Source organism: Athene noctua, chromosome 3, assembly GCF_965140245.1.
Source record: "Athene noctua chromosome 3, bAthNoc1.hap1.1, whole genome shotgun sequence".
In the NCBI taxonomy this organism is placed as follows: domain Eukaryota; kingdom Metazoa; phylum Chordata; class Aves; order Strigiformes; family Strigidae; genus Athene; species Athene noctua.
Window position 1 is genome coordinate 53,825,889 of NC_134039.1, and position 23,537 is coordinate 53,849,425.

General features: G+C 40.8%; 1 protein-coding gene across 2 annotated transcripts; it reads left to right on the forward strand.

Moving 5' to 3' along the window:
- Positions 1-407: 407 nt before the first annotated feature.
- On the forward strand, positions 408-23,171 carry DBX2 (developing brain homeobox 2). 2 transcript variants are annotated; one of them, XM_074903009.1, is made up of 4 exons: positions 408-1,142; positions 13,634-13,729; positions 18,323-18,510; positions 20,951-23,171. In XM_074903009.1, the coding sequence occupies exons 1-4, from the start codon at positions 806-808 to the stop codon at positions 21,251-21,253; spliced, it is 924 nt and encodes a 307-aa protein (XP_074759110.1). In that variant the 5' UTR covers positions 408-805; the 3' UTR covers positions 21,254-23,171. The 2 variants fall into 2 exon arrangements, with proteins under 2 accessions (XP_074759110.1, XP_074759109.1); XM_074903008.1 differs by having other exon boundaries at positions 20,933-23,151.
- The last annotated feature ends 366 nt before the right edge of the window (positions 23,172-23,537 follow it).

Genomic DNA, 23,537 nt, shown 5'->3' on the forward strand with positions numbered 1-23,537 from the left:
TACCCCTGCCAAAGGATGTTTATGCCGACAGAAAGCATTGTCCCACATCTCACGGAAAACATGATTAACAGCGCTGTGCTGATCTTAATCAGATTTATTAAGACAAATGTCGAAAATCCAGCGAGTGTGTGTGTAGGGGTAACTAAGGGGGGGGGGGGGGGGGGGGGGGGAAAGGCCAGATAAAAATGCCCAGAGGGAGTGAGCTAATGACTATCTTCCCATTACCTCATGGGATCATTAGGTCGACATGATCTCGCCGCGGCCAGCACCGAAGCCACCTCCCCGCCGGGACGGAGGCCAGAGGCCTTTCCCTTCCCCTCCACGCAGGTGCAGCCCCGCGCCGCGGGCCCGCCGCCATGTCGGGAGGCCGGGGGCGCCCGGGGCGCCCCCGGCCTCCCGACATGGCGGCGGGCCCGGGAAGGGGGGCGGGCGGGTAAAGCGGGACAGCCACCTCCGCGCCAGGACGCGGCCGGGGCCGCTCAGCTCCCCGCCCTACCCCCCTTCCCCCGGGGGTGGGGGCTGCTGGGCAAGGCGGCATTGTTGGCCGCGTCCATCACTCCCCGTCCCCGGCTGACATAATGAATGCGCTTGGACACACCTTCCAGCCCGGCGAAGAGGCGCGCCGCGTCTCCACGGACAGCCCTGCCGAGCTCTTCGCTCCCTGCCCCTCAGCCCTCGGGGAGGCGCCCCGCAAGCCCGCCCGGCCCCATAGCCCGGCGCCCCGTCCCAGCCCAGTGAGGGGCCGCGGCGGCCGGGCTGGGCTGGGCCGGGCCGGGCCGGGCGAGGGGGGGTAAACGCCCTCGCTATGCTGCCCAGCGCCTTGTACTGGGACCTGGTGGGCTCCTCGGCTCTCCTCAACCTGCCGGCGGCGCCGGGCTTCGGCAACCTGGGCAAAAGTTTCCTCATCGAGAACTTGCTGCGGGCCGGGGCGCCGCCGAGCCCTGCCCAGCTCCGTCCCCTCCCCGCCAGCCCCGTCCCGCTCAAGCTGTGCCCTGCGGCGGAACAAATCAGCCCCTCAGGGGGTCCCTACTCGACAAGATGGGCTTTTCAAGTGCTTAACCCCTCCGCGGCGGACGGCGGCCGCCTGCCAGTGCGGGCTCCGGCGGCAGAGAGAGGCAGCGTCTTCCCGCCGGCAGCCACAGGTGAGCGCCGGCCCCTTCCCGCGCCCCACCGCCGGGGAGACGGGACAGAAAGGGCTTCGCGGGGGGACGGCGGCACGGAGAGACGCGCCCGCTCCCTTCCCGGGGCCGCTCCGAGGAGCCCGGCGGCGGGACGCCGTGTCCCCCACCGCGCGGCGGGCTGCTGCCGGCGAGATTCCGGCGGAGGGTCTCGCCCCGGCGACGGGAGCCCGAGAGCGGGCCAAGGGCCGGCCCTGAGGGCAGCCGCCACGGCGGCTTTAAACTGCGCGGGCCGGCGCACCTGTGGGCGTCGTGAGTGCGGCAAAGCCCAGTGCTGGCAAGGACGAGTGCTTTTAACTGCCCGTCATCGCAGTGCTTTTACCCCTGCCAGTTCTTCACAGCCCGAAGGGACGGTAAAGGAACTTCACCGCCAACAGGCGCTCGGGGAAGCTCTGAAATTCCTAGTTTGGGGATAAAGACGAGCGGTCCCGTCCCCCTCGGTAGCCGTAGCTCGGGAGGCTGCAGCCCCTCCCCGAGTGCTCTGTCTTTGGGGACAGCAAGGGGCAAAGGAATGGGCTCTTCTTACCAAAAGGAAACTTAAGCAAAGTGGGCAATTTCCTGGAAGTTTTGACAAAATGGGGAGGGGGGGGGAGCTTTAAAGTTGTGTAAAAGGTCTGTAATTAGCCATTCGATCCGGTGTTAAAGTAAAAGCCAGGGCTTTACGCGGTAGTGAGAGATGTGCACTCGTGCCGGTTTGACCAGTTTTCCGGCGACCCGGCCTGCCCACGGGGATGCTGTCGCGGGGGGTGGCTGCCACTTTCTATCGAACAGGACCGCAGTACAGCTGTATCGTCGGGTTGGAAACAAATAGTTCTACAAAATGGGTTTTGCGACTTGAATGTGCCGATTTTCACATAAATATCTTTTGCCTGGGCATGAACAGCGTTTTAAAGGATTTTTGGGAATGCACCCTTCTGTCAGTCGTGGAACCGACTGAAGTTGAATTCAAGTTAATTCATAAAGTTCGGTATTAGAGTCACCATCTATACTGTATTTTATCTTTCAGTTATATCAATTTATTTCAGTCTTGTGTTTTCAGATTTTTTTAAAAAATAAGTCAGTTTTAAATGTACTTAGACAAGCAGAATCATATTTATTGAAATAAGGCTTTAAGGTGTGAAACCAAAAGGCTCATTTTAGAAACAGAATTAGTAACAGTTGTTTTCAAACATAATCTTACTTAAGTCCTACAAACTGTTCTGCAAATTCCAAACCAGTTTTTGATCCTTTAACATGATGTACTTAGACAGGAGAGAGTCAAAGAAGAGGTGCATTAACATTTCTGAATATTCCAGACCTCAGCATATCAGTTATTTAAACATATTTATTTTACCCAGCTATAGGCCAGGCCAGGAAACAGGACAAGTATCATCTTTGTGGAATTAAGTGCATATCCTTCCCCCCCTGAAAAGCCCTAGAGAAAAGGCTACATCATGTGTACAGAGCACATGTAAAAGGTGAGATAGCAGATGCCCCAGCACTCAATGCTATAGGGGAACTTTTTCTAAGTATTACAGAAGTTCCTGAATGCTGTGTTTTTCAAATGCTTGCTTCCATGATCAGTTCTTTCTTTGATTGGCCTACAGTGGTAATCATAAATTTAGCGAAGTGTGGCCGGTCTGCCTAGTGATTTGGTGTCCGGTCCTACTGATCCCACAACTCCCAGGTATTTTGGAAGGAGCTTTGGGCAAAAGCACCAGGCTCTTATATTTGAGCACTGAGAAATACTGGGCTTCCTCATGCATTATGCACTCAGGAAAGAAAGTCTTATGCGAATCTAGAAGATGTACAACAAAGATATATATATATTCTGACAGGGATCTGCTGATTCTTATCTGATTTACATGTCTTAAAGTGATGAGGGTTCTTAGGTGTCTGAACTTTAATAAATGCAAATTAGATTGGAACTGTCCTGCTGAGCCCGATTTATGGTTTCTGAGGAGTCTCTTCTCTCTCAATGTATGCTGGGGGAACCGCTCAGACTGGACTCTTGCATTTGTGAGTACAGCTGGGGTGATCAGGCTGTGTGTTATGTTTCTTGTTTATGCAGTGATAGGGCAAAAGTGTTTTGTCAGAGTAAGAATTTTAGCCTTCAGGGATTAGTGAAAGTATTTTAAAGAAGGAATTTGTACTAGGTAGGGTATTTTAATTTACTGATTTTTTTGAGTTTTCACTGATTTTTGTAAGTTTTTTGAGGAATAAACTGTTTCCTATTTGGAGACCCCAAATCACATGGCGTTTTGGAAAATCTTGGTGTAAGTCTTTAATAAGACTATTTAACACGATAAAGCAATAGTTTTTTTTAATCTTTCTGAACTAGTAAGTGGTTTATAGATCATGCAGGGAATAACAGTGCTTTAAAAAACTAGTTTGACATAATCAGGGGTTTTTAATTTTTTTTTTAAAAAAAAGCTGTAGAAAAGAGAATTGAAGAAATATCAGACTTTTTGGAATCAGTAATTGGTATTGCTCATGTAGTCCCAAATTCTGATGAGGTCACCAAAAGTTATCAGAAAGGAAGGAATATAAAATCACACGAGGGACTGAAGTGAATAAGATGAACCTTTTTACATTTCCAAAACCGACACGTATCCACAACACCTACCAAGGAAAGACATGAAGAAAGTACTCCATTTTAGGGTATCTTTTAACACTCCATAAAAGCGCTAAAAAATGAAAATCTGTATTCTTTCTGTAAACTGGGAAACTCTTATCCATGACGGCAAAGGAGACCGGGTGGGATGGCACTCTTGATCTGTTCCGTCTGGTCATGGTACCTTTTCCCTTTGTAAATCCTCAGCGGCAGAGTTTTATCAGCAAGTTTCCATTCCCATAATTTACAGGTTTCAAAGGATTTAGTTAGACTATTTGAAATGCTTATCTCCATGTGTATTTTGAGTTCTCAAAAATGATCCTAAATGAAAAACTGAACAAGTACTTTGAGTCACATCCTAGATATATCATCTAATGAGTGGGCTTGAAATAAATATCTTTATGTTGTCAGTAAAATATTCAAATAATCCCTTTTCATCATGACACTTGTTTTTTTTGAAAGTTAAATGTAATCAAATCATACATTTTTAAAATTAATTTAGCTTATTTTGACTTGAGTACAACCACATAAGCAGCATGTTACATTAAAGTTAAGAAGGAAAAGCAGAAGGAGCATTATTGCTATATGATAAATTCACTTGCCTTCTGCAATAAGTATGCCAGTTTATACCAGCTTGAGATTCCCGAAGGCTTTTTTGCACCTTACTCTGAAGCCCCAGTACTGATGATGGAACACTGAACTGGGCACACCACCTTTAGCAGGCGTGGTAAGTGCCGAGTTTCTGTTTCACTGAACTGAATTTCTCCAAACCTGTGTGTTATGGGCCTGATTCTTCTCTTTTAAGACCTTTTGCCTTGATAAAATAAATGCATAATGCTGTCTTCTGCTTTGTGAGAACTTTGCATACATTGTGTATTTGTAGCCCTGACTAGCTAAAGCAGTGCAAAATCTGATTCTGCTTTTTAAACACTGGATGCCCAGACTGTGTTCTACCTGGCTAAAAAACTTTAAAATGTGTTCTTGTAAAGCAGCATTTCCCAGTGAAACATATTACAGCTATGCAGCTTATACTTGTGCAGCCTCTTAAAGGATAAAGGAAACTCCAGATAAAAGTTCTGAGCAAACTAATAGACTCTTAAGTGTGGAGGAAGCCCTCAATTTCTGCTCACTAATCTGGGATTTGGTCCCTCCTTGTATTCCAGTCCTATCGTTATCTTTTGGATAAATTAGAAAACAGTTTTCCTCAGTGTTTTCTGACATAGAAATATTATCTGGAGGATGCTGAGATGCAGTCTGTTGCAGCACAGGTGCTTTAAAGAGGTCCACTCCACATCTTTCCTTGTGACTTGGTTTCCAGAAGTAATGGCTGACACCAGGTCAGAGTGACCTCCCTGAGAAATGCAAAGTTACTCTGCTACCGGAAATTATTTTCTGAAAATCTCTGCTCTTCTCAGGTAATTTGCTCTGAAGAAGGATAACAGTAAGTCCTTTACAGTCTGAATATGGTCATATGTGGCAAAAATCTAGCTTTCTGCTTTAATCTTACCATTTTGATAGATTAACAGAGAAGGGAAACTGAAAAGTGCAATGAAACAAATAAACATAAGTGAGATACTTCCATTGCAAAACTTGCTGAAAAATTGAGTTTAGGGGATTTTTGCCTAAAGCATCAAAATACAATAGAGCAGAATAAAGTACACTACATATAATACAAAAGAAAGCAGTTAGAACAAGTATATAATAAACATAAATTGGACTTAGAGTAATAACCATCCATTCTGTGATACAGATGTAGCTTTTCTTTCTCTAACATTTGAGTACTCTACATTTTAATGTGTTTATCATCACAATATGCCAGTGAGATAGGAGAGATTTCTACTGTGTAGAGGAGGAGCTGGAGCAAAAAGAAGTCAGGTGATTTGCCCAAGGTAATACAGAAAACCGGCAGCACTGCAGGGAAATAAAATCAAGCTTTCCTCTGCAGGCTAACTCTTTGGACCAGTGTCAGATTTTTCCCCCTCAGGTGATGACAGCAATTCTATCCTGCAGCACTCTTATTTGAATCGATACAGCTTACTGCCCATTTTTAGTAAAACCTCTTGTGTCTCTTTATGACAACCAGGAGAATTACTGAAATTAAGTGATTTTTTCCTTCATTTTGGGCCCCCTCTTAGTGAATAAATGCTTCTTAATTATTGATTTCGAACCCACTGGCAGCCAGTGTGTCCTCAAGTGACATGTAACACTAACTTTCAGTAAAATAAAAGGCAGGAAAGAGCCAAGTGTTTTATCTCAACTCCCTCTAGGCGTGCACTAATCTGTGGAAAGTGCTACTCTCACTGAGACAACAAGCTGACTAACAAGTCTCAGGATTTTCCAGTTTTGTTGGTGTTTTCTGGGGATAAAAAAGTTTCTTTAGGGTGAGGAGATTTATTTGGCATCTTTTCTTATGCTCTGATTGATTGCCAGGAGCACAGAAACACTTTTGTTGTTTTAGAAGTTTGTCTTTGGAGGCAGAGAAGTTTAAGTATCAGAAATCACAGACTGTGTGCAGCATCTTTTCCTGCTTCCAGTTAACTTTGTGAGTCACTTAATAGAATTGGTTTGGGGTGCCCAGCATACCTTAAGAGTGGCTGCAAAATGGCTTTTAAAGGACAAATTTTTGTCCTCATTGTAAGGTTGCCAGAGCTAGACTAGTGCCAGCTACTCTTCAACCCAGCCACGAGTCTGGCAGTCTGGGCTCAGTGGGGAATATGAGCATTGGCTGGACAGTGCTTTTGCCTCTGGTGACTCTTGCTGTGCCGTCTCTGAGAAAGGAAGAGGATCCTGAGTTTGGTCCTTAGTAAGATTTAAGCACTGGCAGAAGATTTCAGAGCGGTGCTAGGAAGACAAGTGGTGGGGTTTGTAGAAAATCAATTCACTGAGGGGAAACCATGGAATCAATCATGCCTACAGTTAGCAAATTAACTTCTGTAAAATATATTTTGTACTGCAGGTCTTCTGAAATCTTGTAGTATATTCTTCATATTTTTAGAAAACACATGAATGTGATAAAGATTAATCTTGTCAGGCAAGTCCTCTACTTGAGTGCAGGTTCCAGGTTTCATTGTGCTGTGATTTTTTTTTTTTTACGTTACAAATTCCCATGGATTTTGGAAGGCAAGTTCTCTGCCTCCATTGTCTACTATAGGTGTTATGCATTCTTGTATAGTGCAGCTCTGCAAAATAACTCCTACTCTAATTTTTCTAAATGGTACTTTTGTGGTCGGTCATGACCCTTAGCAGAATTGGGAAGGTAATTTTTTCAAAATGAAAACAAGTGTGGGTATATAAAGCAGTAGGAGGCTGTTTCAGATGTCAGATATATAGACCCTGATCCTTATAAGGTTAGACACCTAAATGTTTTCAATAACTTGGGCTGTTTCTTTGAGGTGAGTATTATGTTGGAGAAGTGGCCTTTGCTTTTGCTGAAAAGCGTATGAAAATTGCCCTTGAGAGGCTGTCTTTTTTCTGAAGTTATAGCACATAATTCTCTTGAGGCATTTTGTATGTATATTGAGAATTTTACTTCTTCCTCTTGGACAATTAGATATTGTTCATTAAGGTCCCCACCCCCGGAATCTTGTCACTACGTGCGTATCTTGAATTTTAACTTGAAAAAGTATTTCCTGGTACAAATGTAAAAAGACTAAAGACCTCGTGTTTAAAAGAAAAAAATTCAAAAAATGTTATTTTTTCATTCCAACAATGTTGAGCTGATCTTGAGACTTTTGTCTGGTTGGAGCTGGCAGTAATGCAACAAGACTGATCCAGGTAGGAAATCTTAGCTTATCAGTGCATGCCATTGGAATATATGTGCATTTTGGCCTATTGTAAGATTTTTAATTGGGTCTGCAACAATGAAAAACCAGTGAATTGTCCTCTTGCAGGATATGACCCTAACTTTGCCTTGCTTGAGGAAAAGATTTCTAAACAAACTGGAATATGCTGAAAATCAAATAAAACAATTTTAGTGTATTTATGGCTGAATTTTAGAATTTAGCTTTTCTTTATGACTACAGATGATTGTATTCGTTTGACGTTACCTATGAAGGATAAGAAGAATGTCATAGTAATTCAGCTGTTTAATAAAAAATAGGTGTCTTGTCTCATCTAGTTGTCTAAATACCTTGTCTAATCCGTAGTCAGTACAGAGAGAAGCCTCCAGAGGATGACACTACATATCTTCTTAGCTGTCTATTTTAAGGTGATGAATCATTATATAGAGCTACTAATCTCTTCTCATTGACTGTGCAGGAGGCCCAGACAAGGAGCTTAGACAATGCACTGAACTTTTAGACAGAGAAGTGACAGTAATGCCTCTTTTGACAAGAACTGGTAAGCAGAAAGTGCTGAGGCACACTGGTCATCTTGAAGAACAAGGACAAAGCTGAAGACCAAGCTGGTAATCCACACCTTTCCAGATCCCCATCTTTCTTAATAGCAAGGCTGTGTACAAGGCATGGAGAGGGTGGAGGCCACTTTTACTGCTGACACCAGGAGACTCATGGAGTCTTTGGCAAATGGTGAGGTTTGGTTGTTGCTTTGGGTTGTCACAAAGGTGAAATCTGACCATATATTGTCACCAGCCTGAGGCACCCGTGTTTCCTCAGGCAGAGAAAAAGGTACAGCAATTCATGCCCTAGTAATAGAGCATGTGAACAATGCCTCTAAAAATTGATGGTGATTAATGTGATCTCAGCTAATCTGCAGTGTGGCTCTGTCAGCCACTGCATTGCTATAGATGTAAGGAAGTGATGATCACGCTGTTAGCACATTTCAAGCCCATTTTAGCATGACAACTATGCTAATTTTTGAAAGCCCCACCGAGACCCACCATACACATCCACCTTTTGTGTAGGATTAAAAAATATATATTTAGAACTTCAAAACCCTTTCTATGAATGCTTGCCAATATTTTAAAAACTGATCTGTGTATGCTGGTTTGGTCTGCCCTTTTGGCTTGAGCATTCATGCAATTGTGTTTTACCAGAATGAATGAGTAGTGTAGACTAGGAGTGTAGGAAGGCCAGCTCTGAGGGATGCTGTACCACACGGCCTTGCAGTAAGTTTTGCCAGGTCCATGTGGTGGTGATTGCCTTTGGTGGGATATAGCAGTGACTGTTGCTTCCTTCTCATGGCCAGAGGCTCCCCTTCAGCTGGCTGAAATGTTTTGGGGGTGCACAACTGCTGCTGAAACATTGCACTCTAAACACAGTAACTGCTGGGGACAGAAACATGGTTTGTTGAGGGCCCCAGGGCCTGTGGTTCAGGAGCAGAAATGGTGCCATGTGGCTCAGCTGGACCACTAATCTGGCAGAGCTGCTGCTAGACTATTTGCAGGGAGCTCTTCATGACATGCAATTTTTCTGCAGCTTTGCAAAAGCCTGCTTGAATCATTGCCAAGGATGGATGTAGCCAGGAAATTGCACTTTACTTGTGGCCACTTCATGGTCACAAACTATCCAAGGTTCTTGGATGAAATGGGATCATTTTACTGATAATATTTTTAATTTGCCTGCCAGGGCTGAAGCCTGGGCATCACTTTGGAAAGCAGTTCATGCGGGTTTAGCAATACTTGGAGAATTAAAATGTTCATGCAGCTTGAGGTCTGTCTGTTCCTTGTTAGCTGGCTCTAGGCAGCGTTCTGAATCTTTCTTTGGAGGTGTTTCAGCTCTCTTCACAGATTTATACCACATTTTAATCAATTAGCTTTAAAAAACCCCAAACAAATTAACAGCACGTGCAGTGAAGGAGCCCTGTATGGGTAATACCAGAGGTTTAACATCAGTTCACTTTTCCTCAGTAGCCATTTTTCCTTCACCTCTTCCCCCTTTCCTGCTATCTAATGGCCTACACTATTTCCTGAGTCATTTCACAGCATTAGGATTAGGAAAAGCAAACAGTATCTTTAATAATAAGCCATTTTAAAATTACATATATGTTTGAACTGAATTGTACTTAGGAACCCTACCCTCAAAATGGTGAATAGTTAAAAGGAAAACTTCTGGTCCCACTGTTGGCCTGATATGTTAGTATGGGAGGGCTTTTGAATTTAGAATATCTTCAGAGTTGACAGTATTTTCAAACATGTAAGTATCTGAACTCATCTTTGAGTTTTAGCACTAGATGAGCTTGAGGTCCATTTGCGTGTTTAGTATCATTTTGTTGTCTGTATGTAAAATGATTTTTATTCACAAAGCTGAATGTAAATGACCATTACTAAAATTTTACATGCAGCAACAGTGTCAAAAAAATTTATCTTTTGTGAAAAAATAAATTATTTATTTAATTTTAGATATTTCATCCTTTTATATTTATGACCCAATAAATTTTCTTTTAAAGCCTATAGTACAATTTCTGGAGTGCCAGAAGGCACTTATACCATACTCTAATATTTCATTTTCATCTCATTTTCATGCATCTGTGAAGCTAAACCTGTAAAGTCAGACTTGTGTTCCACACAATCTCAGTTTTTATGAAATGGGAATGCAAAGCAGAAGAAGAATTAAGTATCCTGAATACAAATTATTAGAATTTGGCCCCTGGTTAATGTGTACTCCATGTGGCTGGAAACAACAGCTAGTTTTTGATTACTGTGTACTTCATTCTGGCCGATAAATACACAACTAATATTCTGACATTTCAGCAATTTTCAGCCTTATATGAACAGCAAACAATGTTTGCATGAGATGTCTTGACCAACAAATATTGGTGGAGTGACCATGATACTTGTGAACAGAAAATAGAAGCATAAGCAATGCTTTCTATATATTGTCCTCAGCACTGATAGGTATTGTGTCATTCCCAGAGGTACAATCACAGTGTAAGGCTGAAATACAGTCTAAGTCTGAAATGCATATACATTAAATATATCCTTTTTCTCTGAGCAATTTTCATTCTGTTAATGCAGTTTCATGCAGACAGTGGAAGCCATTTAATGCAATGAATATTCTCTGTTGTTTCTGTCAAAGATAAAAAATATATTTGGATGTGTTAGGTTGAAGCATTAACATTTTTTCTCTACACAGAGCTTCCAAGGTAGACTTGACTATCCCTGTATTATGTCAGATTTTTTTACTGGTGTAACTCTGTGTAACTGGTACATATTGGTTTGAGTGCAATGGCTTCAGTAGACATGACCTGGGGATGTGGTTTGATATACTTAACGTAGAATTCACTTGTGCATCAGTGTAGTTGGAGCACATTAAAGAAGTTTATAAACAACATAAGCATTGGCTATAGGCGTAGGGAGACATAATGCCATTGTTTATTCCACAGGATCTAGAATAAATCAGTCTTGAGAAATGGTCTCAGGAACCACTTGGTTCAGAGTTACATGAGGATATCACCTGCGTATTATTTCTTAAGCGAATATTCTGCCTTAAAGGGATATGCGCCATGCAGGCGGAAAAGACAGCAATCAGTCGAGACAGTTAAATAAAATACCAAAGAAAGCCAGAAGCATGATTTCCATCAACTTGAGTGGAATTAGTGCCAAGATCTCTACTGTTTGCATTATGGTGCTGTGCTAGAACATTAAGTCATTGCCAGCAACATCCATGGAAATATGTGGCTTGCTTGGAGTTCCCTTAAGGAAAATGTCTCAAGTTTTGACCCTGATCCATCTCCTGGCTTTTGTGCTGGCAGCTTGCTTGTTGAGAGATTTAGTGAATGGAGAAAACCTATCTTTTCCTATTCCTCTATCTTTATTTGCAGGAGCATGCTATCTGTCTGAAGCAATAGCTTATTCAATTCTGATTTACCCAAATATGTCCTGGCTGTATCACATATCATTATCAAAAAAGAGCAAGGAACTGTAGAGAGTTAAGAAACCATAACAAGGAATATCAAGGACAGGCCAACATGTCCAACAAAAATCATGTGGCATGAGTAAGGTGCTGGAGCAATGATTAAAGGGAATAGGGCATTATGGCAGCCAAGGAATACTTAAGACGTGAAAAGGGAGGAAAAGAATTGAGTGTGGCACTTTCTGTATATCAAGATGTATTTTTAGCAGTGGAAGGTTTTACCTGACTGTGAGGGAAACTTGATAATGACATGAGGAATATGGCTCCCAAGGAAGGGAGGAAAAGCTCTTCACCTGGGAGTTTGGGAACTGCAGCGTATAAGACGTTAGCAGCAGGTAAAAGACACTGTCAAGAAAAAGTTCTCAGGTTCAGGAGGATGGCTGAGATTATCTGGCAGATCTTAACCTTCTTCATCTCCTGTGCTTCTTCAGTTAGTTATCCTTTCCAATTTATACACCCTACTAGTTGCATGGAAGCCCCTTGCATATGTAAGATAGGTAATACTTAGCTGCACATTCTTGACTGTTTTAAGCTCCTTAGGACACAGTTCCACATTTGATGGTCTTGTGTGGAAGAGAAGCTTTAGAATACTACTGTCTGATGTAAATTATTCCTTTTTGTAAATGTTTTGCAAGTATACACCTCAAGTGTAGGCAATTATTTCCTTTTGGAGTATATTTATATTTAATTAGAAACACCAGTGTCAATTAAAAGCTCTAGCAGTAAAATGCTTATCAACTTGTAATTACAGTTGAAATTTTCACTAAGCTTGTATGAATTCAGATAAAAAATAGAGGTAAGTATTTAAAAAATGTATAGTTAGGTTTCTACAGCAGTAGGTTATTGCTTTGGAAGATCAGCAGATTTAACAGTCAGAAAATTTATTATGATGCCGTAATCGGAAACCTAATTTAGAGTGGTCTTTATTTTTAATTCCAGGAGAAAAACCCTTAAAAATGAACAACGTGGCATAGATACATTTATCTATTTATCTATCTTTCATCCTGTTTATTGATTTCTTATTTTTTAAATCTAAATATGCACCAAAATCAAAGTGACAAACATTTTGATGCTGATCGCATTTTTTACAAGCAAGCGTGATATATCTATTTTCAAAAGGAAAAAATATTCCAAGTTTCATAGCTGACCAGTACAAGCAGAAATTAAGAGGTAATAAAGATTAATGGAAAAGCCCATGAGCTTTATAGAAAAAAATTAAGGTATTATTAGATGATGAAGACCTTTCTAAGATTTGGAAGCACTTTTTAGACATAACAGAGACTTTTGTTTAATTGATTCAAAGGTTCTATAGAAATTTTATCCAATATCTAATTCTGTGGCTTCATTTTGCAATTTTTTTTTTGTTGTATTAAGCAGACCCTTCTGTAGCAAGTGGTTTATTTAAATTTAGAGCACTTTTCCATCAAGAACAAATTTACTGTCAGGATAGCAGAATCAGGCCCTGTAGTTAGTGCCTGTAGAACTCAGCTGGATTGTCTCATTGAATTTTATAGAAGTTATTCATCAAAGTTTCTTATTTATTGAATATCTTATTGGTTCGAGTACTAATGACAGCATTGGTGTACAAGTGGAAGAGACGGGATTCACTTTTAGATTCCGTTTTTCTATGATATCATGCTTACTAGAGTTATTTAAAATAACTTTTTCCAATGCATTATACTTATTATTACAATATATAATATATTATTACAATATACTATTTAAACAACATGTTCAATCCCAATATTTAGGAGAAAACTCACATATTTATAGCAATTACAGAATTAAATTTTAAATTTGCAGAGTTTCATTCTTATAAATATAGTGAGAGCTTTGCATATTGTAGTTAAGCTACACATGTAAAATAACTTTGCTCAATTAAAGAGTAATTACCTGGTTTATCATTGTTTGCCTTAAAAATATCACCATCTTGAAAAAAGGAAAAACACCTTTTGGGGCAGGACTTTACACACTGACTTTTTGGAGGACTGTTGTTATGAATATCACCTAAGCTCAATGGCTAATCAATTAGATCTATGTTTTCTTTGCAGCTCTTTCCAAACACTTTTTTCTCCGAGCCCCGCCATTCTACTCAGCATGCTGTGGTGGGTCCTGTCAGCACCCTGCATCCCCCACTGCTTTTCCAAGTAAGTTTTTATGCTTCATCAGTAATGCTTGAGTTATTCTGTAAACCAAAGCAGCAGGATTTAATGTGTTCTGGAAAACTAATTGGTGATGCAATGGCAGCAGCTAATTCCTTAGTAAAATCACAGCAATCCTATTCAGAGGGTTTCCAAAGATTTATCAAACTTAAGTACACTGAGCAATTGTGAGAGGTTTCTAATGGCATTGAGACACCCAGACAGAGCTAACCTAGGAAAGCTCCTTGTTTTCAGTTTGCTAGAAAAGATTCTTTAAAATCAGTAACTCTTAAAAATCTGTGTCAGTAAACATTTGCAAATCAGAAAAGAGCTGAAAGATCTTAAAGTGGATGCTGCATTTTAATGCCTGTTAGGGATAAATTATGATTCAGGAAGCCCTATCATTATTTAAATAAAACAGTCGTTCTTGTTGTAGCAGTCAAATGCATGCACATGTTTAATTTGTTTTCTTTTTTAATTATTATGTAAAAACCTGAAGAAGTATGTTGAAGAGAAGTTTGACCAGTATACACTATACATTCAGGATTAAGACCTGGAACGCATTTCCATTTAATCCAAACCTAAATTTAACCTTGATTGGGAAGTTTGTGTGCCATAGTGTAAGAATGGACGTTCATGATTTTATGTGTTTATTGGCTCAGGAATACAAATGGAAGAAAGATTTCCTCATCTTTCAAAACAGAGAAAAAGCACAAATTGTGTGTCAAGTCCAAATGGAAATTGGAGTTTATGCATGCTCTAGCATATACTTTTTTATCACAGTTGCATTCAAACCCTTCCTGACTACGTGCATGTGTTTTATGAATGTTTCAGAAGGGCAGTTGCTAAGTTGAATGATTCTTGACAAGTGAGGCAGCAAATGCTGGCAGTTTAATGAGCTGCAAGTTTCTGAGCACCTCTTTAGGGGGCTGACACTTTCCCACAGAGCGTTTTACATGGCCCTGGCTCTCCCACAATGGCTGACAGCACCATGACCAATCACCACTTTCACTTTACTCATCCACACGCGACCTCGCCACAATTTTTCACTGTGCAGATGAACTTTAGGGACCATTTCACATTGAAAAGGCCTGGGCAAGGGTCACTTGCCCTTTTGTATGACCATAAAGCAATACTCTATGTGCCAGTCTTTTCTCCTGTCTCACATTCCAAGAGATTTTCTGGACACCATTTAAAGCACTTGACTGAAAAATAAAGCAGTGAATGAAACTGACTTTTATAGACTCATTCTAGCTCATCTTCCCATATAACCCTGTCTACCTGAAAAGGGATTTAGTGGATGAGCTGAGTGTATACAGGGACTTGGCTGAATACATAGGCCCATTATCAACTGTGGGGATTGTTTATTAACCAGGACTGATACACTACTATTTTGGAAGTGACCTATTAATTGTCCATTTAACTAGAATGTATTGAATTCAAATGAAAAAATGGAAACCATGACTAAAGCTTTTACTTGCTCCTTCAAGGTGGTCTCTGCCATGAAGGCAAATGGAGATTGTTCCACAGATTAAGAGGACATTTATCACTATATATTAGGATACAAAGGAAAGACTTAAAAAAACCCAAAGCAAAGCAAAAATCAAACCAGCAACATAGGAAATAGTTGGTAACAGATTCACATTTGTGTCAGCAGAACACTAAACCTTTTGATGCACATTCAGAGCAAGAAGCTGCAAACTGACTGATTTCATTTTGATGGAATTGTTGAAATGTATGAAAGTGCCTATCCATCCATACTGAAAAATCCTTTAATCTACAACCCAAAATTTAGTTTTTGTGTGAGCAGTTGGAATGCATTTTGGAATATGGGGTATTAAATACATTCTCTAGTCTAGTCAACTGGGGGTGAGTTTCAAATTTTTTGACCCAGTGGCTGTTTGTTAATGCTTGTGAGCATTCTGCTCATCATTAAATTTTTAGTTAATCTTCTAAAATCAGTCGCATACTGTGCCTTAGAGTGTGTAGATTCTCCACTATTAAGTCAGTCTAATACAGGTGTTAAGTTGTATCCTAACATACTGCCTGTACGGGAATTAATTGGTACCTCAGGGCTCCAGCAGGAGGTTGTTTCTTTGCTGATTGACTGTTAACAACCAGCCAGGCAAGACAAATTTTAAGGGGTCACATAATCTGGTATCCTCTGTCCTTGGCTGACAACTCCATTGTGGCATGGAGGCTAGGAGGCAAGGACCAGCCCTGTTACGCCTCTTCACTCGCTGGTGTCTGTTGTCCTGTGGTGGGGATGAGAGAAGGTACCAGCACTTCTACTGTCAGATTGTACCTTCCAGTAAACTTGAGAATGGCTGATGATTCATCAGAAACTCCTTGTGGACAACTTGGAAAAAGGTACCTATATTCACCAAATTTGAGCAAGAAGGAGAGAAAATATGCTTGAAGAAGGGCCAGTATTTGCCCACAGCTTAGTGGGCAGGATAGAAGCTTGGGGTGGAGTTTGTGAGGGGCCTATGCACTCCTCGGAGAAATAAGAACCTGGCTTGCCATTTGCAGAAACCTCCATTGTGGCTTTTTGACTTTTGTTCTGCAGATAGTTTATTTTGGTTTGGAGGGAGTATAACTGTCTCACTGTGTGATAAGTATTAGGACAGTAACCGGTAGGTTATGATTTTGTATCTGGTCTCGGATACAATTTTGAAAATTGAAATACATCATATAAATTCAGACTTATGCTGTAACATTTTAAATCATCATAATTACTTTTTGTCACAGGCTGTTATGAGGGACAGATATAAAGATGGGTTCTTAAAGTATAGAAAAATTCAAGAAAGGCATGTCTAGCAGAATGCAGTGGTCCCTATATGAGTTATGTTTCACAGGGACAGTGTATTCTGGGGAAGGATCATTGTACAATTGTTCAGTTTCTGATATTTTCCTCTACTGGTCACAGCTAGAGACAGGATATAGGGGTAATGTATGTAATATCAATCCGTCACACATGTACCACAAAAGTATTTAGTGAACTTTACAAGACACGCACATATGCACTTCAGTTTCTCATCATTATACATACACTGTTCTACAGTATCCTCTGTATATGTGTGTTTGTTTCTCTGTGGGTGTTTAAAGATACACATGCCCATGTGTATATATGTATAATATACAGAAGTTGAAATGTGGTGTCGCCCAAGGAACCGTTTGTAGAAGCTGCATCTGGATTTAATTAGTACTTTCAAGAGGCTAATATCTATTGAACAAATGTATTTCATCCCCGCCCACCATTACAGCTGACTAGAATAGACAGTTTTTCATGAAAAAATGTGCAATCTTCTAGAGAATCATCTTTACATGGGGAGTTTGCCATTGGCTTCAATATGAAAATAAGCAGATCCTTAATAGAAGTTGAACAGCAGTACACCTTTGCAGTTGCTCGAACTATATACTGGGATAGCAATCTTGGCCCATGTATGTGGGAAGGTGGACAAGAGGAGGACAGCTTTAGAGTCTGAATTGTGTGTGATAAAAACCAAAGCCACCTTTGTGGCTGCCCTCCTACAGAAAGATCGTAGGTATCAGTGGCTATTGAGCTATGACAGAGGTTTCTGAGTTCACGTGCAGCTCTTTCCTGGCCTGCTTGCAACTGCCCCATGCAATTCATCGAGTGTTTGGTGACAGGCCCTATTCGACTGGCCTCTGGTATTGCTCCATGGGTGAGCATTTGGGGAAGCTAGGAGTGCTGGGGGCATACCAAACCTCACCAGGGACACCACCTCCTAGGAGAGAGGGATCATGGGAAAGCACTATGACTGTAGGCTTTATTGGGTGTGAGGAAGGCAAGAGATTATCTGGATTTGGGGTTTCTGTGCTCTTTGTGAGGCCAATGAAGGGACAGTGCGAACACTTCTACTTCTCCACTGCAGCGCTGTCCCCCAGCTTTGAGGCTGTTTTCCAGGGTTGGGTTCCCGCTAGACATGATTCAAGGGGAATGTGATTGGACTCATTGAAAATTGCCCTCCCAAGACTTGCTATGAGATGTCAAAGGATTAGAAGCCAGGCTGAAAGGAGTAAGTCCAAGTACTCTGCAAATCCTCTAATAAAGAAATTGCTGTGGTTTCCAGAATAACTAAGTGAATGGCCAGGGATTTTCTGAGAAACAGTTCACTCTGAAAGCCTTTTGTTAGTAAACAAAAGTAAAGAAAGCCTGTTTAGTTTCTTAGTATTACAGACCACTTTTATCTGGTTCTACGTTTCACACAAAGAGGGAATAACTTCCAGAAAACTTTAACTGCAGTTTACTCAGTGATGACAGGCAAAGGAAAGTGGAGAAGTTTCTCCCTGACTATATTTGAATTTCGTAGTAGCATGGGCCCTGTGTTAGTGTTCCCTATGAACTCATCTGATTTACTTTTTACCATGTCAAGGAGAGAATCTTGATCACTGACAACACCTCTAGATCCAAGTGAGGATTTAGTCCTTAATGAACATGACTGAAGTGTTATGACACACAACACCGACAAATCAAGAGTGGCACAGTAGTCTGCTAGCATTATAATGAACAGCACTTAATATTTTTCTGGTATGTGTTAGATATCATGTGAAACTCTCATCCATTTCTACTAGGAGAGGAAAGTGTGTTGCCTCTTCTGACCCAGGAGTCTAACTCCAAAGCCCGGAGAGGTATATTAAGAAGAGCTGTCTTTTCCGAAGACCAGAGGAAAGCTTTGGAGAAAACATTTCAGAAGCAGAAGTATATTAGTAAAACAGACAGGAAGAAACTGGCCATTAACCTGGGTCTAAAGGAGTCTCAGGTAAGGAATGACAGAACATCTGTGACTTTCTGTCTTTTTGAGGAAAAAAATCTTTAAAATGGCTTTGAAGGAGGAACACTGAACAGCACAGGGGCAGCCCTGAGCTTCTTCACTGAGCAGAGACCTCAGTATATCAATGGCAGTTTTAACCAACAAATGCTTGAAGAGCTTCCTGGTTTATTTCTTGAAGGTGTACATTCACAAATTGATCACTGCGTTTTCACACAAAGTGGGAGAAACACAACCTCTGCATTTTATTTCCAACTCCCATTTTGCTGTCTTGCAGAGCTCCCTCAGGAGCTTTTGGGGTAGGGAACTATGCTCCATCTCACTGCCTGATAGGCAGTGATCCAGGCAGAAAACAGCAGAGCATAGAGCCCTCCTGCATTCCTCTGAGCACCATTTGCACTTGCAGATGAACAGCTAGTGACAGGGCAATCAACAGCACTTGGTCTGAAACCATTCTGCCCCAAGAGACAGGCAACCATCCCTACAGAAAGCTTAGCTGCACAAGGAAAGAGATGCTCAGAGAAACTGTAGAAGGAAAATTTTGCAGGGTAACCTTCTAAAATGCTCTCACTTTACTTAACACTTCACATGTCATGGCATTTTTCACCTGAGTCTGAGTTGGCCTACTGCAGAACTTCAGAGTTTAGCAGAGTTTACAGCTCCAGTGAGCTGTTCTAACTGAACAAGCAGGTTAATGGTGCTGCGGAGTGGCAGTAACTCAATCTGGAATCTCAGGGGCCTGACCTAGCTGCAGATAAAGGAAAAATGCCTCGCTTGAAGAGCACAAAACCAGAAAGATACTGGAAAAAATGTTTGTGGTAGCATGAAACAGCAGAAAATGAACATGGTAGCCACTGGCAGGTGGGATTCTGAAGGTGTCACAGTAGATGAGGATCTCTGGAGTACAGCTGAAAGAGTGAGAGAGTGAAAGTACAGGGTTTTTTTTTGCATGCAGCAAGAGTGAAAGTCCTTAAGATAGATATGGCAGAAGTTGTCTGAGAGTCAGAAAAGCCTGGGTATGGTGATGGGAGCTCTCATCAGCTTTAGCTTTGGAGATGATCAGAACTTGATAAGGCCCTCAGCTATTTGGTCTAACTTTGCAGTTGGCTCCACTTTGTGCAGGAGGTTATATCTTGTAGTCTGTAGTGGTTCCTTGCAACCTGACTGACACTGACTCTGACTCCATTGCAAGCATGACAACTATAAACAGAAAAAGAAGCAGTGTAGTGCTTTTCAGTGTGATGAACAGAGCTGTAATCTCTGCAAGGATAAGCTATTTCAATGAAAATGTGCAAATGCACTCAGCAATGTGCTACATAAAAATTTCCCAATATGTAGTCAAATTTCCAATACTACAGTTGTTTCCTTGAGTTTGTCTTCTGCGTTCTTGATATTAAGGGGAGTCTGGTGGAGTAGAAAATTATGAAATGACACATAGATAACAACTACCACTACAGGAAAATAATTTCATTATAATGATAGACCAGATGATATTAGTGTTTTGGAGTTTTTTTCCTCACAAGAGGAAGAGCAGTTGCCATGAAGGTTACTTCAATTTTCTGACCAGTTGTGCTGGAGGAGCAGCACTTTCCATCTAAGGCATTGATTCTCAAACCTTTGAAAGCATATCCCCTTTGTCTTCATGTTAAGTATCTGCATACTAGAACTAAATGCAAATATTTAAGAGAAAATAGAACACAATCTGAATATTTTGATCCCCCACCATTTCTTCTCTTTATGTAAAACCAGTTCCTAGATGTATATTTCCCCAAGCTTTTCCCAGAATTTCATAAATGTCTTTGAACACTCGTGATCAAGCTTTGCAACTCAGGGTGTTTGAAAAATGGATTTTGTCTCAAAAGCACATGGATTCTAGGCAATCCTGGAAAATTCTAGTCAGGCAGACAAAATGTCTTTAAATCCTCACTACTGCGTCATATGTAATAACACATTTTTTAAGTTGTGTGGCCAGGCTGTTTTTAGCTATGCTTGTGAATGGGCCAGTCATAGTTCTTAGAGCCTCTTTTAAATAGAAGGCTTCACATTTCCAGTAATATCTCACTTAGTTTTGTTAATGACAATGCTATTTTAGTCTGAGAATCCTTTCCTGTCTGGAAGGATGTTGCTATAGGAAATTTCTCTGTCCCTAGCCACTGAGTTGTCCTTTTTTTCCTTTCTAAGCCAGATAATCACCTGTTTGAGATGGTGAAAGTCACAGAGAGTATTTGGCCCAGCTGTAGCAAATAGTGATGGGAAAATCTTCAGATAATGTCAATTAGTCAGCTTTATTTGATCTACTACAACAATGAGTAAGGAAGGAATATGAAACTAAGGGGATGGAAAGAAAAAAACCCTTGTTAGGGCAAAGTTGTTTAAAGAAAAGAATGATAAACTTTCATTAACTTGCAAACAGGTGAAAATTTGGTTTCAGAATCGAAGGATGAAATGGCGAAACTCCAAAGAAAAAGAAGTGCTTTCGAACAGATGCCTCCAAGAGGAAGGTCTTCAGGAGAACTACCTCTCACGATCCACCATGAATTTTACCTCTCCATGCCCATCTGTGTGGGAAGTGTCTCAGGAGCAGGCAAGTCCTAGGTGGAGGGAGAGTTCTCCAGGAAATTCTGAAAGACTGACTAGTACACAACCACCTTCAAGAGCAAATTCATCACAGAGTCCACTGTATTTGTATCCTGACCAAGATACTGCAGATAAGGCAGTTACATCATCAGCATAAGGAAATAGGGGCAGTTTGTAAATTGAGTGGAGAGCACAGGCTTCAAATGAGCAGTCTTCTAAGACTAACAGTATTTGGACATTGTAAAGCTAACTAGTTTATGCCTCATAAATTTGCTAAAGTCTAACACCATTAAAATGACAAACAACTAATGATTTAAGAAGTATTCTTCAATACTCAGTCTTTTCTTGTGTCTTTTCCAGTCTTGTACTGACCTTAAAAGTGAAATAGGAACTGATGGTAAGTAAAATGAAGTGAAGAGCATGAAGCTGAAGTTGTGCTCTGATTTATACATCTGCACTCTATATGATATTCATTAAAAACACACTGATAATCACTTTTACCTCTCATTGTGGTCAGACCAATTAATTTCTTTTGTACAGGAGATAAGAATAACTATGTTTCCAGCAAGACAGTAAATTGCTTTGGGTTCTTTTTGAAATTCATTAAATGATGCAATACGTTCATATTAGACAAACATAAGTATTTTTAGTGTGCTTTCTCTGTCTGTCCTCACCTGTGTCAGTATTCAGCTAATTTTAAATACTGTGGTCACAGGTCAGCTGATAACCTTGGTAAAGTATGCAATACTAAAAGACAGCCAACCAACCCTATAAAATATTCTGTGTTTAAATCACTTTGATTTGAATGCGTACTGGGAAACACAAGTCAATAATTCCTGTATTTTCTTCTGTGGATGAGCCTTCCAGCATTCTTAACTCTGCATTTCAGTGGCTTTTGTCAGACTGTTAGTGCAATCTCATGTGATCTCTTCTGTATTTCAAAACTGTAACAGCAATATGCAGAATTGTAGCCCAAATGCACTAAGCAACAGAACTATAATTGGAAAAACTGCCACTACAGCCATCTCAGAGAAGTACTTAAGGAGATGGCATACTGTGGTAGCCTTATTCCTGACATCCTATTTAAACTGGTGCCAATAAGTATACATTAGCATATGTCTGTATCAAAGACAGGACACTATTGTGTAGTACAAGTAGCCTCAAATAATATTAAAACTGCTTTACTTAAAATTATTTGCTTGCTTCATCCACTTTAAGGAAATCTCTATGGATTTAAGCATCATTTTTTGTTTATTTGCAAGGCTTTGTAGCTCAAAATGGGAGCAGAACTGTTTTTTCTTTATCATTTAAAAATGCATCTGCTGAGAAGAAAGACTAAAGGTATTTTGTTACAGGCAAAACCTTTTGGAGAACATTATGGTGTTATAGGGGCTAATAAATTTCTGGCAGATTCATATATTTTATAGTCAAAAGTGATGATGATGATAACCTCGTCTGGCTTCGCTCATCATGCATGCCATGAATGTTTCTAATTATTCTTGCCTTGAGCTCCAAAGCTTTTTGAACTGCATTGTACATCTTTCCAAAAGCTGCACAATTGTTACTTAAATTTTTACTTTTTGGTGGATGATCTGCTGTTCCCCTGGTTACATTGCCTTACCTGGGATGTGAAGTTTAGATACATTTGCAGCTAAAAAACTTTGAGATTGCAGTGATGAATGTCGTATCATAAACTTTGTTCATGATCAGGTGAGTTTTGTATCTTACCTTGCGCATATCCTGCCTTCTAAGTCATCAACTGTGCAGTCCTAGTCTTGCACTATATATCATTCTTTGCATGTGATTTCCTATGCTTGTTTTAAAGAAAAAAGAAATTACAGAAAAATTAAGAAGTCATCTTTTCCTGTGGTTACAAACCCTTGTTAGCATGAGCTGCCTGGATACCTCCCCTCAGAAGGCGCTTGAACACATTTAGTATGCCATGTGTTATATGCTGTTCAGTAATGTGAAAAGTTTATTCCTATCCTTCAGTTGAAATCCCAGAACCCCCTCATATTCTTCTTAAAACCTTTAGAGATGGACAGACAGGTTGCATCCAAATGGGGATGAACTTACCATCCAATTGTCCTGTTGCAGTCGTAGTCCTGCCCTGTTTGACTAACTTCTACTTGAAGGACCATTAAGTATTGGTGACACAGATTCTTCTGAAATGGCATTTGCTAGTGTCTGCCTACAATGAAAGGCGTGCAGGTATTTCCAAATTAACCATCAAATGATCAAGTGGAGGTACACGTGCATGAGGGTATTCGTAAGTGCTTCCTGTTTTGGAGGAAATTGGTGTATGGTGGGGGTGATTGGGGTTTTCCCATCTCACCTTTCAGGGAAAGAGAGTCTTCACAGCTGCTCATACTCTTTTACTGCAAGTCAATCGAGCATCAGTGTTAGAAGAAACACTTCTGGAGAGTAGATATGGGATTCAG

What these genes read in the sequence shown, in the direction of transcription:
- DBX2 (XM_074903008.1), top strand. Translation starts at nt 806, where the DNA reads ATGCTGCCCAGCGCCTTGTACTGGGACCTGGTGGGCTCCTCGGCTCTC. An exon ending in ATCCCCCACTGCTTTTCCAA is followed by an intron (nt 13,730 to 18,322) that starts GTAAGTTTTTAT and finishes CATTTCTACTAG; the next exon opens with GAGAGGAAAGTGTGTTGCCT. An exon ending in TGGGTCTAAAGGAGTCTCAG is followed by an intron (nt 18,511 to 20,932) that starts GTAAGGAATGAC and finishes ACTTGCAAACAG; the next exon opens with GTGAAAATTTGGTTTCAGAA.